Source organism: Rhipicephalus sanguineus, chromosome 10 (genome assembly GCF_013339695.2).
Source record: "Rhipicephalus sanguineus isolate Rsan-2018 chromosome 10, BIME_Rsan_1.4, whole genome shotgun sequence".
Lineage (NCBI taxonomy): Eukaryota > Metazoa > Arthropoda > Arachnida > Ixodida > Ixodidae > Rhipicephalus > Rhipicephalus sanguineus.
The window spans coordinates 143,549,279-143,574,545 of record NC_051185.1 but is presented as its reverse complement, the minus strand read 5'-3'; the positions used below and the strand labels follow the sequence as shown (position 1 = coordinate 143,574,545).

Genomic DNA, 25,267 nt, shown 5'->3' with positions numbered 1-25,267 from the left:
AAAAGGCAAGTTCTCTGGTGGTGGTGGAGTGGGTCTGTACAACGATGCTTTTACAAGGGTATCAACAGTCGCAGTCCCTCTGCTGTCATTGGTCGGTGCCATCGTCTTCGGTGGACTGCGTCTCTTGTTGTGTCTGAATCTGGACGGTGGTTTGCGGTGCACCAGTTACCGCCCCTGCCGGAGCAAGAAACACCGAAGCCGGCTGTCCTGGGGCCTGCTGGATTTGGTACAGCGTCTGCAGGGTACAAAGTGGCAGTGTTTTATTATCTTGCATGTGAAGTAAAAAAAATGGCTCTGCTGTGAATACATGCAGGAGCGTATTTTTGTGTACCACCCCCCGCTGCCATTCCCACGATTTATTTTAAAGGGACACTAATGTGAAAAGATAAATTAGGTTAGATTGATAAATTATACTCTGAAAACTCTAGCGTCATTAATTTCACCACATTATTAATACATGAGAAAGTAAATGTCAAAAGTGTCACTTTTAAGTTTCCCACCGAGCACTCCGAAGGTGACGTCGCGGATTTCAAAGCGTTTTTTCGTATTTCGGATACGTTTGTTCAATGAAAGTACCTGAAACTTAGTATGTTAAGTCCTGGCTCCCTCAGAAGACAATGTACTGCATTTTTACCAATTAGGAACTACGTAGACGCTAGTAGACTCTGTCAAAAATCTATGACGCCAGGTGACTGGTATGGGAACTTCAGGGTGGTGTTGCCACCTGCATTTTCTTTTTGCGCTTTTTCTTAGCAGCTTCTCATGGCAAGCATAGTGTTTTTGGTATCTTGAAAGAGTGATTTACTAACATGAGCAAGATCGTTTTTCTCTTCAGTGTCCCTTTAAGCAATCGCTGGTTCCCTAGCTTACCGTAGTTAGGTACACGCTCACCACCAGTGCAGGCCAAAGTCAGTAAATGTTGACTGGATGATGGTAAGCACTGCTTATGTAGTATCTGCTGTTATAACAGCAGCATTATCTTTATTAAGTCTGAACACAGTGCTTGCCGCGTATAACATGAACTCAAGTTAGTACTGGCCAACTTTTTTGCCTAGTCTGACAATACACCAATGAGATTGTAAAAATAGGACTTCTCCGAAGATGACCGCAAACTGACCCGCAAAACGTTATTCTTTCTAAATTTTACAGTTCCGAGCCTTGTCAAAGTTATACATACAACGGGGGACCCAAAAGTAATTAAAAATTTTTCCCTGAGACAGAAGGGTAGCTAAAGTTTATCTGCATTGCAAGGTGCGTTGCTGAGCTATTCCATCAAGCAGTGTACTTCTGTAAATTTTTTTCTAGCTCACTGCACAGCATACTTTCAGGCCTCTGTTGCCATGTACATCTATGTTTCGATGATACAAAGTCAGATGATCAACCTACATCTTATGTCGGTGTCCTAGCATGGCTTTGCAATGCAATTTCAAAGAAAACTCTACAATCTGTGGAACATAGTAACATAGAGGATTAGGTTACTTTGTTTTCCATGCTTCGAAGTATAACAGCGCAACATTTTGAATGAGAAAGCATTTCTTGGCCAGGTTGGTAAACACGCGCACCCAGTGTTGCTGGCTTCGCTGCAGCAACAACCTGCAGCCGCGGAGTAGGAGACAGGAATTCTCGCGGCAGCAGGGGGGAAGGAAAGTGCTTAGGAACAATCAGTGCTTTTCGTAGGAAACACTTTCGTGTTCTCATCTTCGTAGAATATGCTTAAAGGGACACTAAAGGCAAATACTGAGTCGACGTGGATTGTTGAAATAGCACGCCAGAAACCTTGTAGTGCTTGTTTTGTGCCAAGGAAATGCTTTGTTAAAAAAAAAAAAATCACGTTTTAGTTACACTCAAACCTCATTACAGTTGAAACCCGCAATAACGAAATCGGCGGGGAAAGCACAAAATTTCGCTCTTGCGGGAATTTCGTTGGCGCGAGAATGCAGCGAATTCTTTGGCGATGTCCATTTTTTTTCCTGCCCTTTTCCACTTCACTGATGATTGCAGCCTTATCTTCCAGCGTGATGAACTTCCGCTTTTTCGTTGGAGGCGGCATCTTTGCAGGCAGCGAAATCGGACGAAGCAATCGCAAACACACAGTTCACGTTGCACCAAGCGACCAAGCAAACGCTCCACAAATGGCTCCACACACGCGACCATGTGCATGCAAAGCTGACAAAGCCAAGCACAGAGCCAAGCGAATGAACGAAACTCAATGAGGAATGTGGATTTGGCTACGTAGTCCGCGATAACGAACAGATGTTTCGGAAAGCCATCATCATCATCATTGTTGCCAGCTTTACGTTTTTTTGTAAACAATGATGGCGGCTGCTTCTCAAGTGCGCTGTAGCGATAGTTTTGCACAATTTAAGTGTAGCACGAATGCATTTCAGCAGTTTTCGAATGTAGTTAATGTTGCGAGAGTAGATTATTTGCGCACTCGTGTTTCAAAAATTTCGTTAATGAGGGACTGTGGTATGAATATCTTTCGTAGTCGTGAGTTACGAAATGCATTGACTCCTATGGGCGTTCGCCGGTGCTCCGAAAATATTTCGTTGCGGTGAGAATTTCGTTCCCTCGGGATTTCGTTATTGCGGGTTTCGACTGTATAACAAGGTCACATTGTACCAGGGCCTTACTATGTCATCGGGCCTGTATTCCAGAATGTTGCACTGGCGGTGCAAATCATGCCCTGCATGATTTGCGTTGCCTCATGCTGCTGTCGCACGTCGTTCGACGGTCTCTGTACCCAAGTTCGTATCACCCGTTGCAGCGCAAAAAAACCTGAATTTTTCGATTATGAAAACACTGCTGTGTATTCGCAACTTTCAGCAACTATAGGGGGCGCCACAAGAAATCCAATATGGCTGTCGATGCGGTGATCACCCGTACACACGGAGTGATCACCGCATGTGTTGTCGCTGGTTGCTGCCGCTTGCCGGCTAGGATAATTTTCTACCGCATTGAACTTCCCATGCATGGAGTGGCTCACGCTTCAGAGCATAAACTGCAAGACACACGGCACGATTCTGCATCCGATTTAACGTCCTACGCGCTTGTGTAGCAGCCGGAATGGTGATGTTTCGCCGTACAGGGTCACCGGATCGGGCGTCCGGCGTGCGTTAAACTCTGCAGATTTTTCTCATCCGCCCGGTCCGGCGATCGCACGGCCGTATAGCCATAGTGGCAGCAGCACGGGAGACGGGCAACGTCGTGCCGCTGCTCGGTTTCTTACCGCTCCCATCATCATGTCCAAGGATGCCGAAGTATTTGCCGGTATCACCGCTATCGGTGGCATGAAAAAGATGTGCTACAATTATTTTATCATACGAACTAATTCGTAATTCAATAATGCGGTGCTTCCAGTGTGGCACTAATAAAAAAAAGCACCGGTGTCCACACCACTCGCGAGATCGGGAACCACGATGCGAAGGCATCTGCGATGCATTCGCAGATAAGCAGTGACACTGCAGGCCGTCTTACTTAACCGGCTTGCTTCGCTTGCACCTTTGCTCTTAAAGGACCCCTGACAGCGAAATTTTTGTTGGTGACTTTTTTTGCTGTAATTTGTAGCTTTGTGTCTGGTAATCTCTAAATTAAATCGTAAACGCTCTAGCGTATCGTACAACTAATTCTAGCGTAGTTAATTGTGACCATTTTAGCATCACTTCAAAACGCCTGCCTAAAAACCACAAGAAACTGGCGCCCCATGCGGGGGAGCGTCAAAGACCACGTGCACTTAAGCTGTGGTGACGTTGACAGCGCGGTTTTCAAATCGGGGCGCCGCGCGCGGTAGAGATTGAAAGTATTTTGTTGCCTCTGTATGGGTTAAACCTGTTAAGCGCGTGTCCCCTCACGAAAACTACCGTATTTATTCGAATCTAAGCCGATGGTTTTTTCGAAAAAACGATGTGCCAAAGTGGGGGCTCGGCTTAGATTCGAGGATTTTGAAAAACGCGCCATTTTTCATCGAGAAAAGTGTCGCAAAACTAGCGCCACCTAGACAGTATTGTAGCCGTTAGTAGCCGAGCCAACACCTGGCTTAAGTACACACGCGAGGCCGCCATTTTTATCTTTGTGGCGAGTGTTAAGGCGAGCCGTTCGTCAGTTCGAGTCTCGCTTCGAGTGGGATGTGTGGCGTAGCTCAATGGCGCCAAACGAGCGTAGTCATTATAGTGCGGCGTATAAAAGGAAAGTTGTGCTAGCCGCGGAGTCGTCCTCCAACGTTCAAGCCGGGCGGGACTTTGGAGTGGACGAAAAGAATGTTCGTCGCTGGAGGGGCCAACGGGAGAAGCTCTTCGCATGCGCCGCAACGAGGATGGCTGCAGCGTGGGACGACATCCCAGGAACTTTGATCGTGCTCTCTTTCAAGAAGTGCGGCATATCAAATGCACTTGATGGCACCGAGGATTGCGCACTGTTTGAGGACAGCGACAAAGAGATCAGCGACGACGACTCGGAATGAGCGCGGCGTCTTGATGATGAACCAACTGCTCCGTTTCATCTTCATATTTTCAATAAATGTTTTCTCTGTGAATTTTACCCGGCCTACATTCGAGGTAAGTTTTTTTTTTTTTTTCGGGCTTCAGACTTTAGGGGGTCGGCCTAGATTCGAGTAATTACGGTACCTCAGAGCAGCCCGACAACAGAGCCAGAGGGGTGCGGAACAATAGGCCTCCCTGGGTGCCAGTCGTCGTAATGTGCACGTGCGCCCCGACGTCCACAATACTTGCTTTACTCGTGGAACGTCACACGGGGCCTCTATCTACGTCATACCAGGATGTCGCAAGGTGCAGCCAACTCAAGTGAGCACTCACGCTTACTTTAAAACCAAATTAAGATATCTTAAAGGCAATGTTCGTCACTAATAATCGGTCAGATGTGCCCCCGTATACAGGAAAGTCATACAACACAAAGATCTTGAGGTTTCAATTTTGGTGTCAGGGGTCCTTTAATATTGAGGGTGTCGAGAAAACGGATTGCGTATGTCGACGCCTGACATAAGAGTACAATATCAATCGTGTTAGCAAAATTTGCTCACTCTACGGCGTGCTCGTGCTCGATTGCGGACGGCAGCGGCCGCCGCTCGCCAGTGTCAGTTTCGACAGGCTGTTTTGATGTGGCTTTCGCTCGCGAAGACATAGTTTTATTGACCGTCGTCTTTAAATTAAGCAAAAAAAAAAAAAAGAGCACTCGCCTGCTGTCTCTCAGGACCGTGGTAGCGCAATACGTAAGGTGTTGCGATGCATGTTCACGCGGGTTCGATTCCCGGCCACAGGGGCCGCATTTCGATGGAGGAAAAATGCAAAAGATGACCTGCGTGCTTAGATTTAGAAGCACATTAAAGAACCCCAGGTGGTCGAAATTCATCCGGAGCTCCTCACTACAGCGTGTCCCATAATCATATCGTGGTATTGGCACGTAATATCCGAGGAATTCAGTTGTGTCCCAAAATTCAGCCGATTTGTGAAGCATGATGGAAACCATCATTTTCTCGTATGACAAGCTTCCCGATGCGCACGTGGATATCCCATTGTCTTTTCTGCCGCCGGTCCAAGGGAAAACCAGCCACGTTTATGACGCCTTTCACAGTATACGGTTTGAGCATTTTGGCACGCAGTACACGTGATTTCGCTTGTGCTGTTTACCCATTACTGAACCGCAAAGCTTCCACAATGTTGCACCAACAAAATCCATCGTAATTCACTGGCCACACGCACAACAAGTTGCAGGACACAGCGACGACGAAGCACAGCCCGCACGTTGTCGCCAGGCAAGTTTTCGTTCTATCACCGGAACGCGGTTTTCACTGGTTGCCGCGTGGCGGCGCCACCGTAGCTGAAAGTTGCGAATAGTATTGACGTCTTAGACGTTTTCAAGCACTGATCTTCCACTCTGACATAAAATGTTATTTGCCTTTAGTGTCCCTTTAAGGATCTTCTGCAACTTTTTTACAAAGCTGGTCCTCATCTGTTAATTGGTTTAGCCCTCATCAGAAAGTTGCGCTGTTACACATTCCATCACGTGGAATACGGGTAAGTTGCTGGTGCGCCGTGACAGTGTGCTGCCACCCACACAGCACTGAGCGTGCAGCACTTACTGACAAAAATGGCATCTGCATCTTGCCCCCTTGTGACTTCTTACCTCCAAGACTGCAATGAAAGCTTTAAGGAGACAGTTGATCAAGAAAAAAATTGGAAACACAGAGCATGTCGTTCAATCTCCAACAGTCGCTGAACAGTTTTATAAAACCGATAAATAAATGAAGCACGGTTGTCATGCCAGAGAAATTGTACACTGTAAGATCATTTTTTTAAAATGAACTAAATACAAATACACTCAAACCTCATTATAACAAAGTCTCATCTGACACAAAAATAAGTTCTTTATATCCGGAAATTCGTTATAAATGTATGTTTGTAACAATGTGTATATGACAAGACTATTCTTCATTTACTTCGTCATAACCGATAATTCGTTATATCCGTGTTTGTTATATCGAGGTTTGAGTGTAATGAAGGAACAAAACGATGCTTATTACTTTTGGGTCACCCTTTGTAGAGTGTGGTTCATTTTCTGCTGAGTTTTCAATTAAACCTGTTGCTTATTGAAAAACTTATTGCATAAGAAACATTCAAATGCAATAAGTGTTTGCAGTAAGTCAATAATTTGAGATAATTGGTCGCTTGCTACTGCTTTTCTAAATGCAATGGAGAACAGGATAGCTGTAATGATCAAAGCAGAGCTTGCTAAAGCACAGACACAGCAATTTCTCATTTACTGCCTTGCATTTTTTGCTTTATGACATTTTTTTTCCTCATATCTGCGTAATGTTTATAGTCCTTACCCGATTCAGTTTTTGAGCCCGGCAAGGTGCATACTGAATAAGTTCAACAGATAAACATAGCCTGAACACTGAACAATAAAGAAGGCACTAGGATTGTTTTCATTTCATTTCACAAATATTTTGAACATTGGAACTTATTGCATTACTATACTAAAATGAGGAGTTCTGCATGCTTTGTATACATAAAGAAAATGTAATTTTGGTCTAATTTGGTAATGCATTTTGCAAAAGAATATGTCTGATGGGTTCGTCTGAAGGAATCGGACAGTCAGTCAGAATAGCCATACGACCAGCCCGACGGAGGAAGAAGAGAATCCCCATGCTACAGCCAACAAGTAAGAAGAATACTTCAACGTCGCGGACTGCTGACTTGCAATGAGCCCAGGTGAATATCAAGGACATTTTGATATCTTGAACATCTGCTCATGCATGTGCTTGTATGGTAGCGCTAGTTAATGAGCGCTGTGTACCCATCCGACAATTTGTGATGTAACCCAGCTAAGTGTGCATGTATGTGCAACGTTTGTCCATCCGACAATTTGTGATGTAACCAGCTAAGTGTGCATGTATGTGCGACGTTTGTAACTGCCTGGATTAGGAAAAATTCTAGGTGTGGCTTTACTCTCGCAAACACTGGTGGACAGCAGAGCTGAGGGAAAGCCTCAGCGACAAAAGTCCTATGCTGCTTTATTCTTCCTTCCTCCTTGCCCCCACCGCCCTTTCCCGCTCACCTCCCTCCTCCTCTCCCCTCACGTCACTCATTCCTTGCCTTGACACTCCATTGCTTTACTATGCTTTACTCTATCCCTTCCTCCTCGCCCCCACTACTCTATCCCAACTCTGCTGTGCTGTGCTTTCCCTCTCGCTATGCGGCTTGCCCCTTCTCCTGGCTTGGCTATGCTGTGAACGACGTTGCTGTGGATGGACGTAGCTCGACTACAACAGCTCTGTAAACGCCGCTGGCGTTTTACAGCGCTGCTATAACGCCGCTGTAAAGATCTAACCTTTTTTTTCTGGGTTTTGCCGGTAAAGCAAAATGGGCCATGTCACCTCATGACGTGGCAAGCAGTGCCAGCTCGTTAGAGCTTGGCAGAGACGGCGCCATCAGAAACGATGTTAGTGCTGAAGGGTTGTCGTGCTGGGTGAGGTAAGTGTGAGGTAACACACAGCGCTCATAGAAACAATCCTCAAAACGTATTTTCAAAAAAAGTGAATAAGTTGCAGTCATACCATTTGACATTGATCATCGGAATACACATTGATATTTTACCGAGATCGGTGGACACCAAGAAATTGCCAGAGTTGATCTTTAAAGCTCATAATGTAAAATGCCTCATCAACAGCAAGTGGCCGCTTCCAGATCTGCAACAACACTTGTCACTTTCACGCGTTTTCGTGAGCCAACAAAGTGCAAAGCTGACAGTGTGCTACGCAAACAGTGCTCGTCTGTGGCAAGCTGTTTCACCTGAGGCTGCTGTGGCGGGGGCTGCGGCGCAGCCTGAGGGATGGGTGCCGTCTGGATGATGATGGGTTGACCCGTGCTCTGCCCTTGCATCTGCATCCGGATCAGCTGCAGCTGTGCGGGTGTCAGCTGGATCTGTAAATGTCAGTTTCACCGTGAGGGCGAAGCAATGAATGTGGTAACACCAAACTGGAATGTTATACGAAGTAAGGCTAGAAGTAAACTCCTTTGACATCTGACCTGTCACAACTCAACAATAGGTAAGGAAATGAGGCCGCTGCAGTGAGCGAAGCGACCTTTGTGCCGTCTATCACTTCAACACTGTGGGCTCAGGGCTAGTGGTTGGCTGGAGCCCTCAGAGGTGACAGCGTGGCTGAACAAGTGCGAGCCTTCTTGCAATAGGGTTCTGCCATGTGCCAGGTGCCGTGCTCTATAGTGTGCTAAAATTACGAAGTAGCAATGAGTTCGCTTGTCGAAACGTTGGCTACAGTGACATTCCCTGTTCGACAACTTTTCATCAATGGATGAGGCATAGATGCAGAAATGTGCCGAGCTGTGCACTGTATTTAGACAATGCACATAATGTACAGCTCAGTGTCTATGTTTCATCCAGAGCAGTACACTGTCTTTACACAATGTACAGCTCTTTGGACAATGAAGACAAATCTTAATGTCAGTGTTGGCCATTACAGCTGCCACAGCTAGTAGGAGTTGCTGTTGGGTTAGTTGGTGCATCATCAGTATCAAGAGTAGACTACTGCCACAGCTAGTGGGAGTTGCTGTTGGGTTAGTTGGTGCATCATCAGTATCAAGAGTAGACTCTGCACCAAAAAACGACCACAAGAGAACATATGCGAGATGGGAACACCCGTTGTGCGCAGGCATTTCTTTGTGGCAGTTTTTTTTACACTAGGTCTGCTATTGATACTGAAGTTGCTACTGTGATTGCGCTGCATACTGAAGTGCGACATGGCACTGACAGTGCTGGCTGGGAGGAAGGAGTTGGCACCCACCGGAATCTGCTGTATCTCCCCGTTGCTGTTGATGACTTGCTGCACAATCTGGATGCCTCCCTGCTGTGCGACCTGCTGCGTCTGCACGGGCTGCTGCAGCTGTACCACCTGCGGTTGCGTCTGAAACAGCATTGCAGCATGGTTTTGCAATTCTCCACGCAAGCAGCACCAAACCACACAAATGCTGCCATGACAGCAGTAAATGCAAAACTTCTTTTAGTAAACTAACTCTTATAAACAGTTTTTTTTTTAAATGTGAGATTTGGTGGAGAAGGAGTTTCTTGAATACTACAACTAAAAGTGAATCTATCTTCCAGGTTTATACAGTAAAAGGTAGTTAATTCGACCTTTGTTATTCAGGAAATTGTATAATTTGGACTTATTCTCTGGTCCCGGCAAGCATATGCATTATTTAATAGCATCAACTCTTGTTATTTAAGATATAATGGCTGCACCTCAGATAATCGAACAACCCTCAGGGCAGCACCACAAATGTGCGATGCAAAAACAGCGAAAACGGTGTTGGCGTCAAAATGAAGCAATGTGCGGCGCAACCCACATCGCCATAAGCATGAACTATTTGGTACAAACATGAAAGCCAGAGGTGGAACTTGTTTGTGTTTACCACTCATTACCACTGCATTGGTGGTCGCGGGCCTTTGGAAAAGCATGGTCGTAGTCCATCACTGTGTTGTTAGCGGTGGAGCATTCATCTGCAGCGGATGCAGCAAATTAGTGTTGATGCGCAGGCCAAGCACATGGATGCTATGATGACTTGGCATGCGTGGCCAAATGTGTGTCTCCTGATGCGTGTGTGTGGGTTTCGCTCCAGTGCAGTCCTTTGTGAAGGTGTGAAAAATGTCACTGTTTTTGGTTGAACAGGTTATTCTAGCGAATTCGGCCTACAGACACGCGATATGAGAAGCCTCTCAATGCAGTGAGTGCAGTCAGAGAATGTGCGCACGTAAGAATATATACTTTCACCGGCCTCACCTTTTAGATTTTTTGTTCAGTAAAACATCATATTGCAAGTTTGACTGTCAAATGCTGCATTTGAAGTAAATGCGACAGAAGTGCAAATATTTCATGTCATCGCATGTCAGACGTTATCGCAGATTCGCAAGTGATGTTTACAATATTCGCCTAGTGCTGAACCGTGCTAAATTTTTCTGATCAATGGTTGCACAAGTGGTGTGCATTTAGTAATCTCAATGCATTCGTGAAAAAAAAAGCACACAGAAAAACCTGTTACCTCTTGCCTTTCAGTGTACATAAAGTGCACTTTGCCATTTTTACAGGTTTTGAATTTTGTTGCCGTAGCTAAAAATGAAACATTGCAAACAAACAAAAAAATGAAAACCAAGGAAGGAAAAGAAATAGGCTTAGCAGGGTTATTAGCAAGAAGATGCGAAGCTTACCTGCAGCTGTATCTGCTGCTGCTGTTGTTGCTGAGCTTGTTGCTGCTGTTCTGCAGTACCAACCTGAAGGAATAAATGAGGCGTTTTAAGGCCAACTGGTAGCTTTTGGTGTCAACAATGTTATACGACAACATGTGTTGTTTATCTGCTTATTTATCTAGAAGTATGACACTCAGCCATCACACTTAGGATCGTAGAATGAAAGAAGGGGAATTTTTAAGGGCTAGTTTTTTCTTTGCTAGACACAGCATTAATTAGAACTAACAGAAGAGAAAGCCAAGGAAAGTATAGGGGATGTTATTGTTATAGCGGATAGTAAGTAACTTTGGATGACTCCAGCCGTAAATGCCCCTTCACGCTTGATTCGTTAGTGCAACCAGAAGCACTTTCTCTGGGACGGTCTGATTTCTAGCAAATGTAAACCGCTGCATTTCATAAAGCACTCCCACACTAGCATCGTGGCTATGTAATGACAGTCTTGCGGGAATACATTACAATATACCCACTTCTTCCAGCACGCAAATTTTTAGTGTTGGTGCTTACGTAAAAAAAGAAAAAAATTGCAGAGGAGAACGTACAAAAGTTTCGAACAGCGATTGATAGCACCAATAACCGAGGTGTGGAAAGGGCTGCAGAGGATTCAGTGAAATAGCTTCTACTTGTTAAGCGAAGCTTCTATGAGTTACAGGTATCGGTGGTGGCTCGTTTCGCAAGGAGCCCGGCACTGACCGATGTACAGAAATGCGGGTGTACACAAATTTAGTCCTCAAAGGTGCACCAGTCACATGCGTATGTATTTGTATGCGCCGTTTTCCAACGATTGATGCTCCCTCGATTGTGGGCTCGCCAGCGATCAGCCATTGACAATAAGTAAACCTGATCACTTATCGAGGTCACTTGTAATTTCACATTGCCACATTTCATCGCCGCCTTTCACTGTTGCATTTCATTGTTTCACGCATGACCGTTGTCGCTGCCTGTAGCAACTGAAGCGTTGCGCTGCTAAGCACGTAGATGACGGTCCAGTTGCCGGCATGATGGAAGGAAACAGTTAGGAGGGAGCATTGTCGAATGCGAAAGAAAGAAAAAGAGTAGGTAAGGCATGCACACGCAAAGCTTTGCGTGCTCTCATTTTCCCAACAGAGAAAGGGCTCAATCTTTTTTCTACTTCTATAATGTTAATAAGAATTATTTGGAAAAGTAATGCTGAAGCAATCAACTGCTATTCAGCAATTCAATTATTTTCATGGGGCAGTAAGTGGTAACCATAATCAACAACATTTTTAAACGAAGTAATCATAATTGTAATCTTTTTTTTTTTCCTGCAACGAATGCGAGTCTGTCATGAGGATGGCGACGTATTCTGTACCACAGCTAATTTGCTCAGGACTAAATAAAATAGCATTAACGGCAATTGCATGCTTGAACTTTCATAAAATTCAAAATGCATGCGCAGCATGGCTTGATAAGCATTTTCCTCGACTCACCTGTTGCACTTGTAGTACAGAGGGCACCGAAAAAGAAGGTGTCGCATTCTGCACCGTCAGCGCCTGTGCATTGCCACCCGTTGTCTGCACTATTTGAATCTGCAGAGAACAGGATGCAGGAACTCGGTGCTCAGGCACATTTGAGCTAGGCCTGTGCCAGACAAGCTAAACAATCCGCGATTTCATAAAAATGCTCTGGTGCCACCACGAGAATTCAGTGTGGGTTAAGAAAAAAGAAATTGTTTTTGCGTGAGGTCTCTTGGAAAGCCAGATTAAAAAATGGAAGCTTTGCAATTGTAGAAAAATTCGTACTGCTCCGGGCATCAAAACCAGGACCAGCACCTTTCTGATGCAATTGCAATATTGTATAGACTAAACACAAGGCGAGCAGAACGCAGAGCAATGCTAAATTAATTGATGACCTAAAGAGCAGGAGCAAAGACTTTCTATTCAAACTATATAAGAAACTTGTTCTTCAAAGTCCCCCACTTTTTCAACATCAGAACTTGTATGCATGCGCAGGTCGGCGTGTTGCAGAGGTTACTCCCACCCCAACTGCGGTAACCGCCACACACACACACGCACACACACAAAATAATAATTGCTGGGTTTTTACATCCCAAAACCACGATATGATTATGAAGGACACCGTAGGGCTCCGGAAATGTTGAACATCTGCTGTTCTTTAACTTGCACGTAAATCTAAGTACACAGGCCTTCAGCATCCTGTCTTCATCGAAATGTGGCTGCCGCGGCCCACACACCCACACACACGCACACACACACACACACAATAGCTCACCTGCACAAGCTGTGTGATTTATTTCCAGTGAAGCATGAAATTTCAACATGAATATTTGACTGCAGCTGCAATGCTATACACGGGCACTTTCTTAACCTGGTATCTAACGCAGTAGTACACAGTCAATGTTCTCGGTGCCCTTTATCATCATTTTAAATGCGATACATAATTGTGTTGCTAGCAAATAAACCTAACCAGTGGTGTAAATCCAGGAAAATCACAAGGGGGGACACACATCTTGTCATGCTGGACATTTTGGTTTTATAAATATGTTTTATTTTTGACTATGTATAAAAATTAAAATCATGCCTTGAAAAAAAAAAAGAGCATGGGCTTCGGCACCGAATGAGGGAGCTTAATCTAACAGCACTGAGCAGCCAATGGTAGAAACGTACGTTGGTGAAGTAATTTCTAAGTGCGACTCGAAAGGCTCTAGCATTTCTAGTTGATGTGTCATTTGAGTTGAACTATCACATGAAAGCACTAGCACTTTATTGTTATAACGCATATAGGTACAGTGTTTCTTTAACTTCAGCTCCATCCATCACTGTGTATACACTCAAACCTCTATATAGCGAACACGGATATACCGAATTATCGGTTATAACGAAGTAAGTGAAGAATAGTCTTGTCACAGATACAGTGTTACAAATAAACGTTTATAACGAATTTTCGGATATAACGAAGTTATTTTCGTGGCAGATGTGTTATTATTAAGGTTTGAGTGTACTGGGTATATGTATACCATCTAGCTCGTCACTCTTACCAGTTAGAAATATACCTTTTTAAAAAAGTTTAAGGGGGGACGTGGCAATGGGAATGGTAAATTTGGTCAAAATGTTCAATTTTTCAATTAATTTTTTTCTACAATCCTCAGACCATGTTTTACATCATGGTGAAATATTAGACCAAAATAAGCAGTAGAAGTTGAAAAAAAAAGCGTTTTACTAGTGTGCTGTCATCAAAAACGATGAGAAAATTGGGCTTTAGAAAATGAAAATCTGCTGTTTTCCCTTGACACAATGGCACCCTATTGGCGTCATCATAAAGAGGACAGATAAAGCTCAAGATAGCCACAAAGCTGCATTTCTCCAATGAAAAATAAAACCAGCTTTCTTCTGAGTTCCATTTTCTTAGCTTCTAGCTCCATTTTCTTGGAGCTCCATTTTCTCAGCTTTCATTTTTTGAACAGTTGCTATCAGTCATCCCTGTTTCATTTCTCAACAAATAAAGATATAACCATTCCGTTTTCTGCGCCTAGATCCTGAGACATTGGTGAGTGCCGTAAAGCTGTCCATATTTGTCTGCACGCCATACAGATTTTTATAACTGGCTTTTTGTAAAAGTTGTTAGTAAGACAATGAGTACAAGAAATTTCAAAAAATTTTTTGTGGGCTTATTTGAATACTAAAAAATAAACCAATGGCCTTACGGTACAGAACGGGCTCTTGTGAATATGCTTAAGAAAAAATTGTGACGAACTTATGTCTAATTCATTAATTAATTTTGGGATGACAATGAGAGTATATGAAGTGTTGTAACTCAAAAACTACAACAGATAGCTCAAAACAGATTTCAGTTATGATATCAGCACAACATATCACATCTGCATGCCAAATTTCATCACTTTATCTCCATAAATAACCAAGATTGTTTTCATTGCCACGTCCCCCCTTAATGTTGGGCGAGTTTGTGTTTGGACATTAACATCACCGTAAGTAGTAGCGCAATAATACAGCACAACAGAAAGGAAAAGACTAACACAGGTGCAACACACTGCGCCTGTGTTCGTCTTTTCCTTTCTGTTGTGCTGTTTCGTTGTGCTACTTACACGCACACACACACATTACAATGACAGTTAGAAATAGCCTCCCACGTTTTACCCCTAAAGACTATCTAGTAAAGCATGTTTTAAATGTGAAGCATTCCTTAGCGAGCTTTTTCTATCCTTCTATCTATCTAGCTGCCTACGTCATGGTGCTCTCGTGGTTGTCGCCTTAACTTGGTAGATACCAAAATTGACATAGGAGGACATGAGTTTACAACAAACATGTATTGCAGGTCATCACATGAATAACGCGACTTCTCAGTCGCGTACGTCATGAAACCCCTTCCACCAGTCACGTGCGGCACGCACACAGCCTGTGGTATGCATGTATGCGCCAGATGTGATTCACAGCCCATATATGTAAACCCAGACTTTGGAAATCTTAGCGCGATAACGTGAAGTGGTCCGTGTCGTGGAAAATGCGGTGCCGGTGTTGACAGCATTGTCAATGGGTGAAAAATCTCGATGGCAACAAAGAATAAAATTACTACTCTAGCCCGAATCAAACCCAGGCATTCTGCATGGCCATCAAGTGTTCTACCACAGAGCCACGCCAGCGGTTCAAACTCCTTCAGAAAAAACCCCTATACAGGCGTCATGTATACAGGTGTCGTGTACAGTGGCACCGATCATGGCATATTTTCGAGTTATCTGGAGAGAGTTCGGCTGCCCCAGCGAACGCACATCACCCCAACTTGCTTGCTTATGCAAAGCTGATATCACCGCAGGGCAAAACGAGGGCGAGCGTGAAAGCAAATCGAGGTGATGCGCACTCGCAGGAAGAGCCAAACCCTCCCCTGATAACTCAAAATCATGTCATGATCGGCGCCACTTTATAACCTTACAGTGTGCTTGGCCACGCGCTCCCGCGGTGTAGCTCATACTGAGCGTGATAGTACTTCACAAGGGAGGAGCAATGGGACTTCATTACCAAAACTGACATTACACATTTTCCCGAATGCCCAGGTTTCCGTCACATACAGCAATTATTCCCATTGCATTTGCCCACATACCGACGCTTCGCCGAGGCCTTGCACATGGCTGCGCGCCTTGGGTATTTTTTTTTTGTAGCTAACAGGTGTAAAGGACAGACAATCTGTTTCTAAGTTTCCCAAGCCTGACAACCACAATGCTGCCTACCTGGGGCTGTCCAGCTGTTGCCAGAGCTGTGGGTTGTTGCTGCTGTTGTTGCTGCAGTGCTGCCTGATGTTGCTGGGCCAACTGGAAGTAGTACTGGACCTGCTTTTGCAAGGAGACAATTGGCAATCACTAATTACCAGGCCGTTCTATGCTAGTTTCGTAGACATCAGGTTTTGTTGAAGAGACTAAATCAACAAAGAGCGCAACGTACCTGCATTTGCAACCAAAAAAAAAGATGCACGCCACAATACAACAAGCAAATAAAATGCACTATGTAACTGGCCCCTCAGGAGTAAATACATAAATACAGTACCTTAAGCAAGTGTTACCGGGAAAAATGTTACATAAATTAACAAAATTTCACTGGCATTCATGATCAAAACGCATAGTACGTAACATGGTACTGCAAGTTTGAGGCAAAAAAGCAATACGTTCTCACATACATTGCAATTCTAATATAACAGAAGTTAGTCGATAAACTACAATGCATATGTATGAAGAGCGAGCCCACTATGAAATGCGCGAGGTGATTATGCGTCACTCCCGGCGAGTAATAGCGCTGGCAGTTTCTTTCAACTTCATCAAAAATGGCTATTTTTGATAGCTTTCTGTTATGCTTCTGATCACATCTAAGGCGTCATATCTTGAAAGGAGGCTGTTATATATACACGTCCAAAACTAGACTTTCCTGAAGTCCTTAATTAAAAGTTTCAGCGCAGTTCAGCAATCAAGCCACAGTACCTCTAGAGAAATGCTACTCACCTGGTCGGCTGGCATGGTGGCCGTCCGAACGGTCTCTTCCGCCCTTTTGGTGGTCGGCTTGAGCTCGTCTCGTGGCACAATGTCGATGAGAAAGTCAAACTGGTCATACTTGGTGATGGCCATGGCAATGTCGTTCCTCTAAAATGTTTGAAGCGGAGGGGAGATATTTACAATGACAATGCAAACACCGCGACCAGCAGCAATAGGAGATTTTCCTAATTCAGCGCCACCTGTCGGCAGCAACGAGAAGCATTTCTCAGCCGCCATTAGTAGGTCACGCGCCGTCAGAGCAGTCAGTGTACACGCGCGCGCGCTTCAGATTGATCGCTCGCGTGCGATCCTGTTTGCGCAAATAGTTGCCGTTTCCGATAGAACGGGATCAGCGCAATGCCAGCCCATTGCTGTGTACCGCAGTGCACGCAAAGAGGATATCGAGACGAGGATGGGTCGAAGGTAAGCAGAAGCGCGCTTGCCCGCGGCTTTGTTTACAATCGGTGCGCGGCTATGCCTACCTTTTCTTGCAGGTCTCGTTTTTTTTCTTTTCCGAAGGATACGGACTGGAGTAAAAGGTGGATTATAGCTATTAAGCGTGACGAAGGCCCTTTCTTCACCGTGACGAAGTTCACAAAAGTTTGTTCAAGGCATTTTACTGAAGCAAACTACTTGCCAAACGTCGCCGGAAACCGTCGTTTCTTGAAGCAAGACGCCGTGCCCAGCATCTTCGCGTTTAGTGCTCCGAGGCCTCCACCAAGAAAAAAGCCAAGAAATCGAGAACCACTTAACCTCGTCAGCGCTACAGTGCCTTCCGATGGCGGGCGATCAACTACCGCGGATGTGAGCGACGTAGACATCTGCTCTCCTACATCGGTGACGAGCAGCATCGATGGCGTGGTGTGTGGTTGTGCGTGCTCGCTAAAGATTTCCGACCTCACCGAACAACTCGACGTAATGACGGCGCGTGTCCGTGCGTTAGAGTCGGAAGTAAAGAAAAAAAGCCGAAGAAGTGGAGCTCATTAAAAGTTCGTTGTACAAAGCAGAGCGAGCGCTCGACATTGCAGCACAAGAGCGTAGCCAGCTGGAGAAGCGCGTGAGCCGAAAGTTTTCCCTTGAGTGCTTTCGGGATAGCCCTGATGACATGATGTTCTATACAGGCCTTCCAGACTACAAAGCTTTCATGGAACTTTTTGAGTTCCTTGACCCAGGAGAAAACTGCGAAAATATTAAGGCATGGTCAAGAAATTATGCTGACTGCCGTACCAATGCTGGAAGGCCTCACCTGCTGCCCGCCAGAGAGCAACTTTTCTTAGTAGTAAGGCTTCGCCTCGGACTTTTCGAGAAGGATCTTGCCTACAGGTTTTTAATTTCTCTGCCAACGGTATCCAGGCTGAGTACAACTTGGATCAGCTTTATATACCTACAGATAGGCCAGCTTAATCTTTGGTGGACAAGGGATGAAGTTAATGAAGCCATGACGTTTCGATCGAGGCGGTTTGGACGTAGCTTTCCACAGCAAACTTGTGACTTCGTTCATCGTTGTGCTTCGCTAACCTTTTTGAGGCGCTGTAGGCTTCCACTTTTTCTTCCGTAAGAATCTCCGGAATAACTGCGAGACTTTTGGACCACGACATCACCACCAAAACAGTAAGCGAGACGCTGTAGTGTGGGCTCTCCGACACTGCCCATGCAACTGCCTGAAATGACGCCCTACTAATGGCGGACGGCAAAAAAAATCAGTGTGGCCAGACTGAATTAGGAAAATCTCCTATTGTGGTGCGAGTCAACCTGGGGCGCAATCTTGTACGTGTTCTGTGACAGAAGGTTCTATCGTGCCGCATGGCATTGGTCAAGGCTTGTCGGACAGTCAGACATGAGAAAAAGGCAGTGCTGTCAATCATTTTGTTGTCTGATAGACAAAGAACAGGTGCAGAGCGGACGGAGGCACTGTTCCGTCCGATAGAACGGATAAAGAATGTTCTCCGGACGACTTGAATTGGATCGAAACATAAGGGCTCGGGCTGGAGAAGCGAATTAGCCTGCTTTGTGTCTGGCTTAAGCCAGTCCTGCGCCGGCAGTTTGTGAAAATGGCCACCAGTGCCACCACCAAATGTCTCATGAAATTGTAATGCCACCTAGTGTCCAATAAAGACAAACACAAATAAATTGTTAGTCATCGTGCTCTTCAATTTCAAGCTCTGAAGAACAATGCCACCAAATATGGATATTCAGTAATAATAATTTTATATTCATGCGTTGAAAACATTTCTGAATTCATTATATGGCCCCCCAGAAGATGATCAAAATGTGACACACCCCATTTGCCTATTGGCCGTTTGCTCCCTCTCGTTCTCTCGTGACGTTGGGCACCGCTCTGTCACAGAACATCTACAAGATTGTGCCCCTGCATATGAAACGGACTCTGCAACATTTCTTGAGTATGGTTAATGAACTGGCATGTAGTTACTACATAGCGCAGTCGTGGACATCTCATTATGTAGAATATTATAGCTATACATCCTGTCTGAAACCCACAATTGCGCTCAAAAGGCGTTCTGCCCTCTCTTTCCATATTTTCAAAACCATGGCCACCTCCCCTTTCCTTACCCAGCAATAAAAATGACACACACCTACTACTACCCAAATGAGTTTCAACATCAATTGTAAGCATTGCCTCTGGTGGGAGCCAAATCAGAGAAAAAGCTACTTAAATGTAGCGCCGCCTGGATGGGAGAAAGAGCACCATTGCTCTAATGGCCTACAGGATGGGGCAGCGTGACAAGCTCTGTTTAGTAGTGCACGTTTAGAGGCTAAATGCACAGATGTCGTTGTCTCTTCCATTGTGTGCTGCTTTTTTTTTCGTGCAATCCTTCCTTTTTGAAAGCTCTGTTTAACATACTGCCGAGATGAGCTCATGCAAGAACTTGGCACAATGAGCGGCATATCATCATAACCACAATTTCTGTGAACGCTGCAGCACAGCTTCAAATAACACTCTGAATAAAAAAAATGCTGGAGAAAGATTCAAGGACAAGGGTGAAGCGCAACCTGATTATCAGTAGCTGTCAGCCACATTAAAATAAAGGAGCACAGATACAAAAATTTTGTACCTTATTTTTTCTCAGTTGCAATAAGCAGCCAATAACCCACTTATCATGGCTGCAAAACTCATTTGCTTGACATGCGATGGTTAATTTGGAGACCTTTTTACATAGCCCATTAAAAATTTTGGTTTCAGACAGCACTGAGAAAAGTGGGACCAGAGAGGTTTTATTGTGAACACAGCAGGCCACGTGACCACACAAAACGGTGAGGCGTACAAGTGATTTCCGCAATTGCAACTAAGGGCACACGCAGGAGCATGGCAGCGTACAGAAACTCGTGACATAGGTGGTTGCTTACATAAAATCAAAGTCAATGTTAAAGTCACAAGGTGCTTGATTTCATGCTCAGTTGCATGGCGTACAGGTTAAAATTTTAAATACCTTAAAATTTTAAATGTTTGCTGTTGATATTTTATGGATGTGTGCGTCTTCACACAAGTCTATCTCTAGTTATCTCATCTTAAAAAATTTTGTGACAGTACTCCTTTAAGGACATTTTGTAGGAAAGTATCTTGAACAAGGTGTTTCTTTAACCAGATGTTTTCCATGCTTCCCACAGAAAATTCTGCGATGCTCTTTGCATTCAACTCGTCGAAAGCAGCCAGAAAATGACATTGTCACATTTTTTATTGCCCCTTACCTGCAACGTGCGCCTCTTGTTGTCTTCCGTGTGAACCCAGGCACGTAGAGAGAGCTCGGTGATGAAGATTTCAGCAGCCCTGGCAAAAAGCACTGGGGCCTCAGCGCTGATCATCTGCCAATAAATGTACGTGTGGTCATTGAAATGCCGCAAATTCGTACACGCCAATCATTTCGAACCTCCCCCCCAAGACTCACCTTAACGTCTTTGTCTAGCTTCATTATCTTCTTTATACGGGCTAGCGGCAATTCCTGGTTTTTGAATTCGTTCTGAAAGGCATAGCAGTGTCAAGGTATCAGATGCTAAATGCAAATGCGCAAAAGCAAGTCTCTTATTCCTAACAACAATGGTCATGTAAAAAAGGGTTGTGATACTGTACTCGTGTGTTACAATAAAGATTTCAAACTGTCTTTTCTTGGCAGAAAGTGAGTGTGCAGCCATTCAGAGCAGTTTTAGTGAGGCTAACATTAATGCACCACTTTAATTAGTATGTCCAAACGATGATCACCATGGGACTTCACAGTCTCTTGCTACTGCCATCTTACCCGAGGACTGGAAAGTGGGAAGGGTCCTTCCAATCTACAAAGCCGGTAACAAAAACTCCTCATTGAACTACTGACCCATTTCATTAACAACCAGCGTTCCCTGCAAGGTCATGGAACATGTCATCTATGGTCACATTATGAATTACCTAGACTCGATCCAGTTCTCTAACCCTTCACAGCATGGTTTTCGTAAAGGCCTATCATGCGAAACCAACTAGCCATCTTCCTTCATGACCTCGATCACAATGTGCAGACGAAATAGTACATAAAAGATTAATACCAAAGCTTAGCCATTTAAACATAGATCCCAATACATATTCTCAAATGGATTAAGGCATTCCTGACTAACCACTCTCAAATCATTCTTATTAAAGACAAAACCTCTAGCCTGCTCCCAGTAACCACAGGTCAGACACAAGGATTCGTCGTAGGACCCCTTTTGTTCTTATTTATATTAATGATTTGCCTTCAACAGTATCAGCTAACATCAGAATGTATGTGGACTACTACATCATTTATTTAACTATAAATAACCCCCTCGACCAACAGGCTGTACAGACTGATGTTAACCCCGTCTCACACTGGTGCAACCAATGGCTAATGACTCTAAATCCTAACAAATGTAAATCTGTAACCTTCTCCTGACTTCCCAACCCCCTTTCTTTTCCGTACTCAATTTCTGTGTTCGCGTCAAGACCGTTGACTCATTTAAATATTTTGGAGTGACCTTATGCAGTGACCTGTCGGGGCAGAATCAGTTCTGCAGAATCCCGCAAGGTGGAGGTAGGGTTAAGAAAGGGAAAATAGACAACCACCCGTTTGTAGCACAAAGCCACAAGGAAGTCCATATGGATTTCTTTGCGGCTTCGTGCTACAAATGGGTGGTTGTCACCATGGGCATTGGCAGGGGGGTGCAAAAGGGGCACTTGCCCCCCTCAAGCCACACCAGCTACACCTGACCCGAGCTACACCAATGCTCCTCCTCCCTCAGCAGCGGTACAACACTGGTTTGCACCCCCCAAGACAAAATCCTGCCGACGCCCATGGTTGTCACTTTCCCTTACTTAGCTTCATCTAATAGGCAACATGTTCCAAAGTAAATTATTTCGCAGTTTGTAAAAACTCTATACGGATTTCTCTCTGGATACTTTTTCATCAAGTTCCATACTTCATAACGCCAATACGAGACCCTGTGTCATACATGCCACAGCATTGAAAACATGTTAAGCTAAACATGTTTTCTTTACAATATACCTACTGGAGTGCTTGGTGTAGACAAAATAGCTGAGGATACTTACTACACCCAGGTTCCTCGTTTCCTCCATGACACGAGGCCAGAAGTATTCCAACGCCTGCTGGGCCTCAGACTGCCCGGAGGCATTGGTGTATCCTTGCGAATCAGACATGCTGCCCTGCAACACAGATTGAGATATCATGCAAGTGAACACAGATCACATTTTCGTCTTGAAAAATTGTACAAATCCAAAATGCGGCTGCAACACCCACGCTGAAAATGAAAACTCACACGACACAGCTCTAGATTACGTAGAGTGGGGCATGGGATGTTTTTGAGTGCATTCGCTGCACGTAAAAAAGAAAAAAGAAACGACAGAGGCAACATGTAGGCAGAAATTGCACCGGCGTCGCATTGTAACCTGACCCAAGGATATCATGTAACTGGGAGAAATAAGGAAGGATCGACTTTCGCAAGCTAGTCGGGTTCTTAAATGGAAAAATAAAAAATTGCACCAGACAGGGCCAGGCAAGGAACACACAGGCATGGTTTTGACTAGCTGCATTCACTTATTCTTCTTTGCGTCAGATCAAGAACAAAACCAATAAAGTAAAAAAAAAAGGCAAAAAAAATCAAAGTGCTCAAAGTACATCCATCGTGAGACATCTAAATATTGAAAGTCGCAGCAGGAACCTCAATTTATATTTGTGTAAAACATAAATCTCGGGCGCTTCTAATATTACTTTATTTTCACGTCTTACCAGATGGCTTGAACAGCACTGCACACCAAGAAAACATAGGTTTCCACTGTTTAGAATGCAAGGCAAGATTTTCGGAAATGGTGAGCTCAGCTGCACTGCTGTCATGCTCTGACATATGTGGGTTATGGCTGATGAATCATTTTCTGCTTGTAGGAGGTATTGATAAGCAAGTTGCTGCACACATGCAAGCATGCTGGTTTTTGTGCTTAGTTGTATCCTTGCCGTGTATGCATGCCAGAGATGATGTTTAAGTGAACGCTCAAGAGCCTGCGTGAAGCTGAAGATAGGACCCTAAGAACGGTGCATTCGACAACTACCTTGGGTTTGAGTAAGAAACAAAACACTTTTTTTTACATTTCCCTGATGCTTTGACTTGAAGCACACTGTGTTGCACCATTGCATCTTTCAAGGTGGTTGCTTGCCACACACACTAAATGACACCCTTTTAGCCGCTGAAATGCCGAGAAACAAGCTAAAATGTTACAAGTCAAGACATCGCTGCGCTTAGTCACTTGCACAAACCGGACAAGATTGGTGAATTTGTCAATGTCAGCATTAAACTTTTGTAACCAGAAAAGCTGGTTCAGTGTTTACACTAAAGACTAACTCTGGCCCGCAGAAACAGCAACAGTGCAAAATTAAGCAGCCCGTTTATTCAATACTCCAAATGTGTGCAAAGCAGTAGGACAATCAGGCAAATATATTAATGAAAAGGTTAAGACAGCACAACAAACAATGTAGCCAAGGTTTCCATCTCTGTGAATGTTGTCTTGTAACGTTGCCAATGTAAATACAGCTCTGTGTCCCTTCATCCTAAAATGCCACTTAACATTAACTAGTGAGAAGGTTATCATCCATTGTCTGGCACCATGCTGCAATGGCAACTGCAACCTGCTCATTATCAGGTCACTGTGGATACAGTTGCATTTGAAGCCTTCGAACAAACAAAAAATAAATATGCTGGCAGTAGTCTTAATCTCACTGATAAAGAAATGGACCTTATCGCCCTTGATGCATACACATGCTGATATGCTTTAGATAAATATGCAGCAAATGGCTGTCCTACATTGCTTACTAATTGTGTATGTATAAAGACAAGGTGTTTAAAAGCACATTCATTAGGTGCCATGACTGTGTTTTCTTTATCTTTTGTCCTGTCTGGTAACAATATTTCACACAAATTACTGTAATAAATTACGTCTTCCATAATGTATTAGACTTAGCAGAACAGCACGATTTTGCTAATAATTCCTTAATTCGTAGTGTGCAAACTGGCTATGCATTGTGTGCAGCGTGCACAATTAGATGAAAAGTTCTTAAAATTCTAACAATAGACAGTCACGGCAAGAATAGCGCTTCATAGATTGACTATGACAATGCACAAATCCGCAGGCCATGACCGCAATTTTTTTTGTTTTCTTTATTTTTTGGTCCCAAATACAAGCTTTTTAACTCAACCTACGCATAGATAGGCCCCGGAATATTTGTAGCTTAGGCTCAGGAACGCACCGACGGCGAGTGATGGATCGCTGTGGATCTTATGTGAACGCATGCAATCAAGCGGCGATTCCTCACCGAATAAATGGGTCCGACTGAGAGGGCTCCTTCGTTAAATTGGAGCACCGCCGCAACAAACAACCCCCGTCGGCAGTGCGCGAGCGCGCGCGCTTATCGCGCATACGTGCGTTATCTCCATAAACGGAGATGTCATCCTCGGACCAGTGCCAAAGCGCTGGCCTGCGAGCTCGTCTAAGCCTAATCGGGGGCCCACCGCGGTACGCGCTCGGCTCGCACGAAAAAGAACACCGCCGGTGCCATCGTTTCGTGCGGCCCGCGTGCCCGAAATGTAGCGGCAACCGCGTGTCGCGCCTTTCAAATTCGCCGGCGGCCAATCAGTCGGTGCACCGATGGGAACATTTCTCGCGGGGCCCAAGCCAATCACAGGAGCACTGACCGCCCCATTGGACAAAGTTGATAGGACGACAGCCGACCGCTCGCACTCAGTGGCTGGGTTCTCGACCATAGGCGCTGCGCTTTTGCCCTCGCAGCGCGCACCACTCGCTCACCTTCGAATCCGGCTTCGAATCAGAATCTCACGCACTGCGGGCTTGCGACCAATTCCACGTCGACATTTCTCGGGCAGCTTGTGTCCACGAGCACGCTTGCGGAAATATCGGCAGCACTAGTCAACGCGGACAGTCAACGACACTTGCGCGATTACACGGCCGGGTTGCCC

At 44.7% G+C, this 25,267-nt stretch overlaps 1 protein-coding gene across 3 annotated transcripts; it reads right to left on the bottom strand.

Moving 5' to 3' along the window:
- Positions 1–25,222, bottom strand: LOC119372529 (nuclear transcription factor Y subunit gamma). 3 transcript variants are annotated; one of them, XM_037643009.2, is made up of 11 exons: positions 25,098–25,222; positions 22,335–22,448; positions 20,689–20,760; positions 20,492–20,605; positions 16,754–16,891; positions 15,992–16,090; positions 12,222–12,320; positions 10,735–10,797; positions 9,317–9,436; positions 8,307–8,438; positions 1–235 (listed from the first exon to the last, which is right to left on the bottom strand). In XM_037643009.2, the coding sequence occupies exons 2-11, from the start codon at positions 22,440–22,442 to the stop codon at positions 86–88; spliced, it is 1,095 nt and encodes a 364-aa protein (XP_037498937.1). In that variant the 5' UTR covers positions 22,443–22,448; positions 25,098–25,222; the 3' UTR covers positions 1–85. The 3 variants fall into 3 exon arrangements, with proteins under 3 accessions (XP_037498937.1, XP_049275769.1, XP_037498938.1); XM_049419812.1 differs by lacking the exon at positions 25,098–25,222 and adding an exon at positions 24,986–25,083; XM_037643010.2 differs by lacking the exon at positions 25,098–25,222 and adding an exon at positions 24,607–24,630.
- Positions 25,223–25,267: the final 45 nt, after the last annotated feature.

What these genes read in the sequence shown, in the direction of transcription:
- LOC119372529 (XM_049419812.1), bottom strand. Translation starts at nt 25,054, where the DNA reads ATGGTCGAGAACCCAGCCACTGAGTGCGAGCGGTCGGCTGTCGTCCTA. An exon ending in CAACAGCTGGACAGCCCCAG is followed by an intron (nt 12,321 to 15,991) that starts GTAGGCAGCATT and finishes TGTTCTCTGCAG; the next exon opens with ATTCAAATAGTGCAGACAAC. An exon ending in CTGTACTACAAGTGCAACAG is followed by an intron (nt 10,798 to 12,221) that starts GTGAGTCGAGGA and finishes TTATTCCTTCAG; the next exon opens with GTTGGTACTGCAGAACAGCA.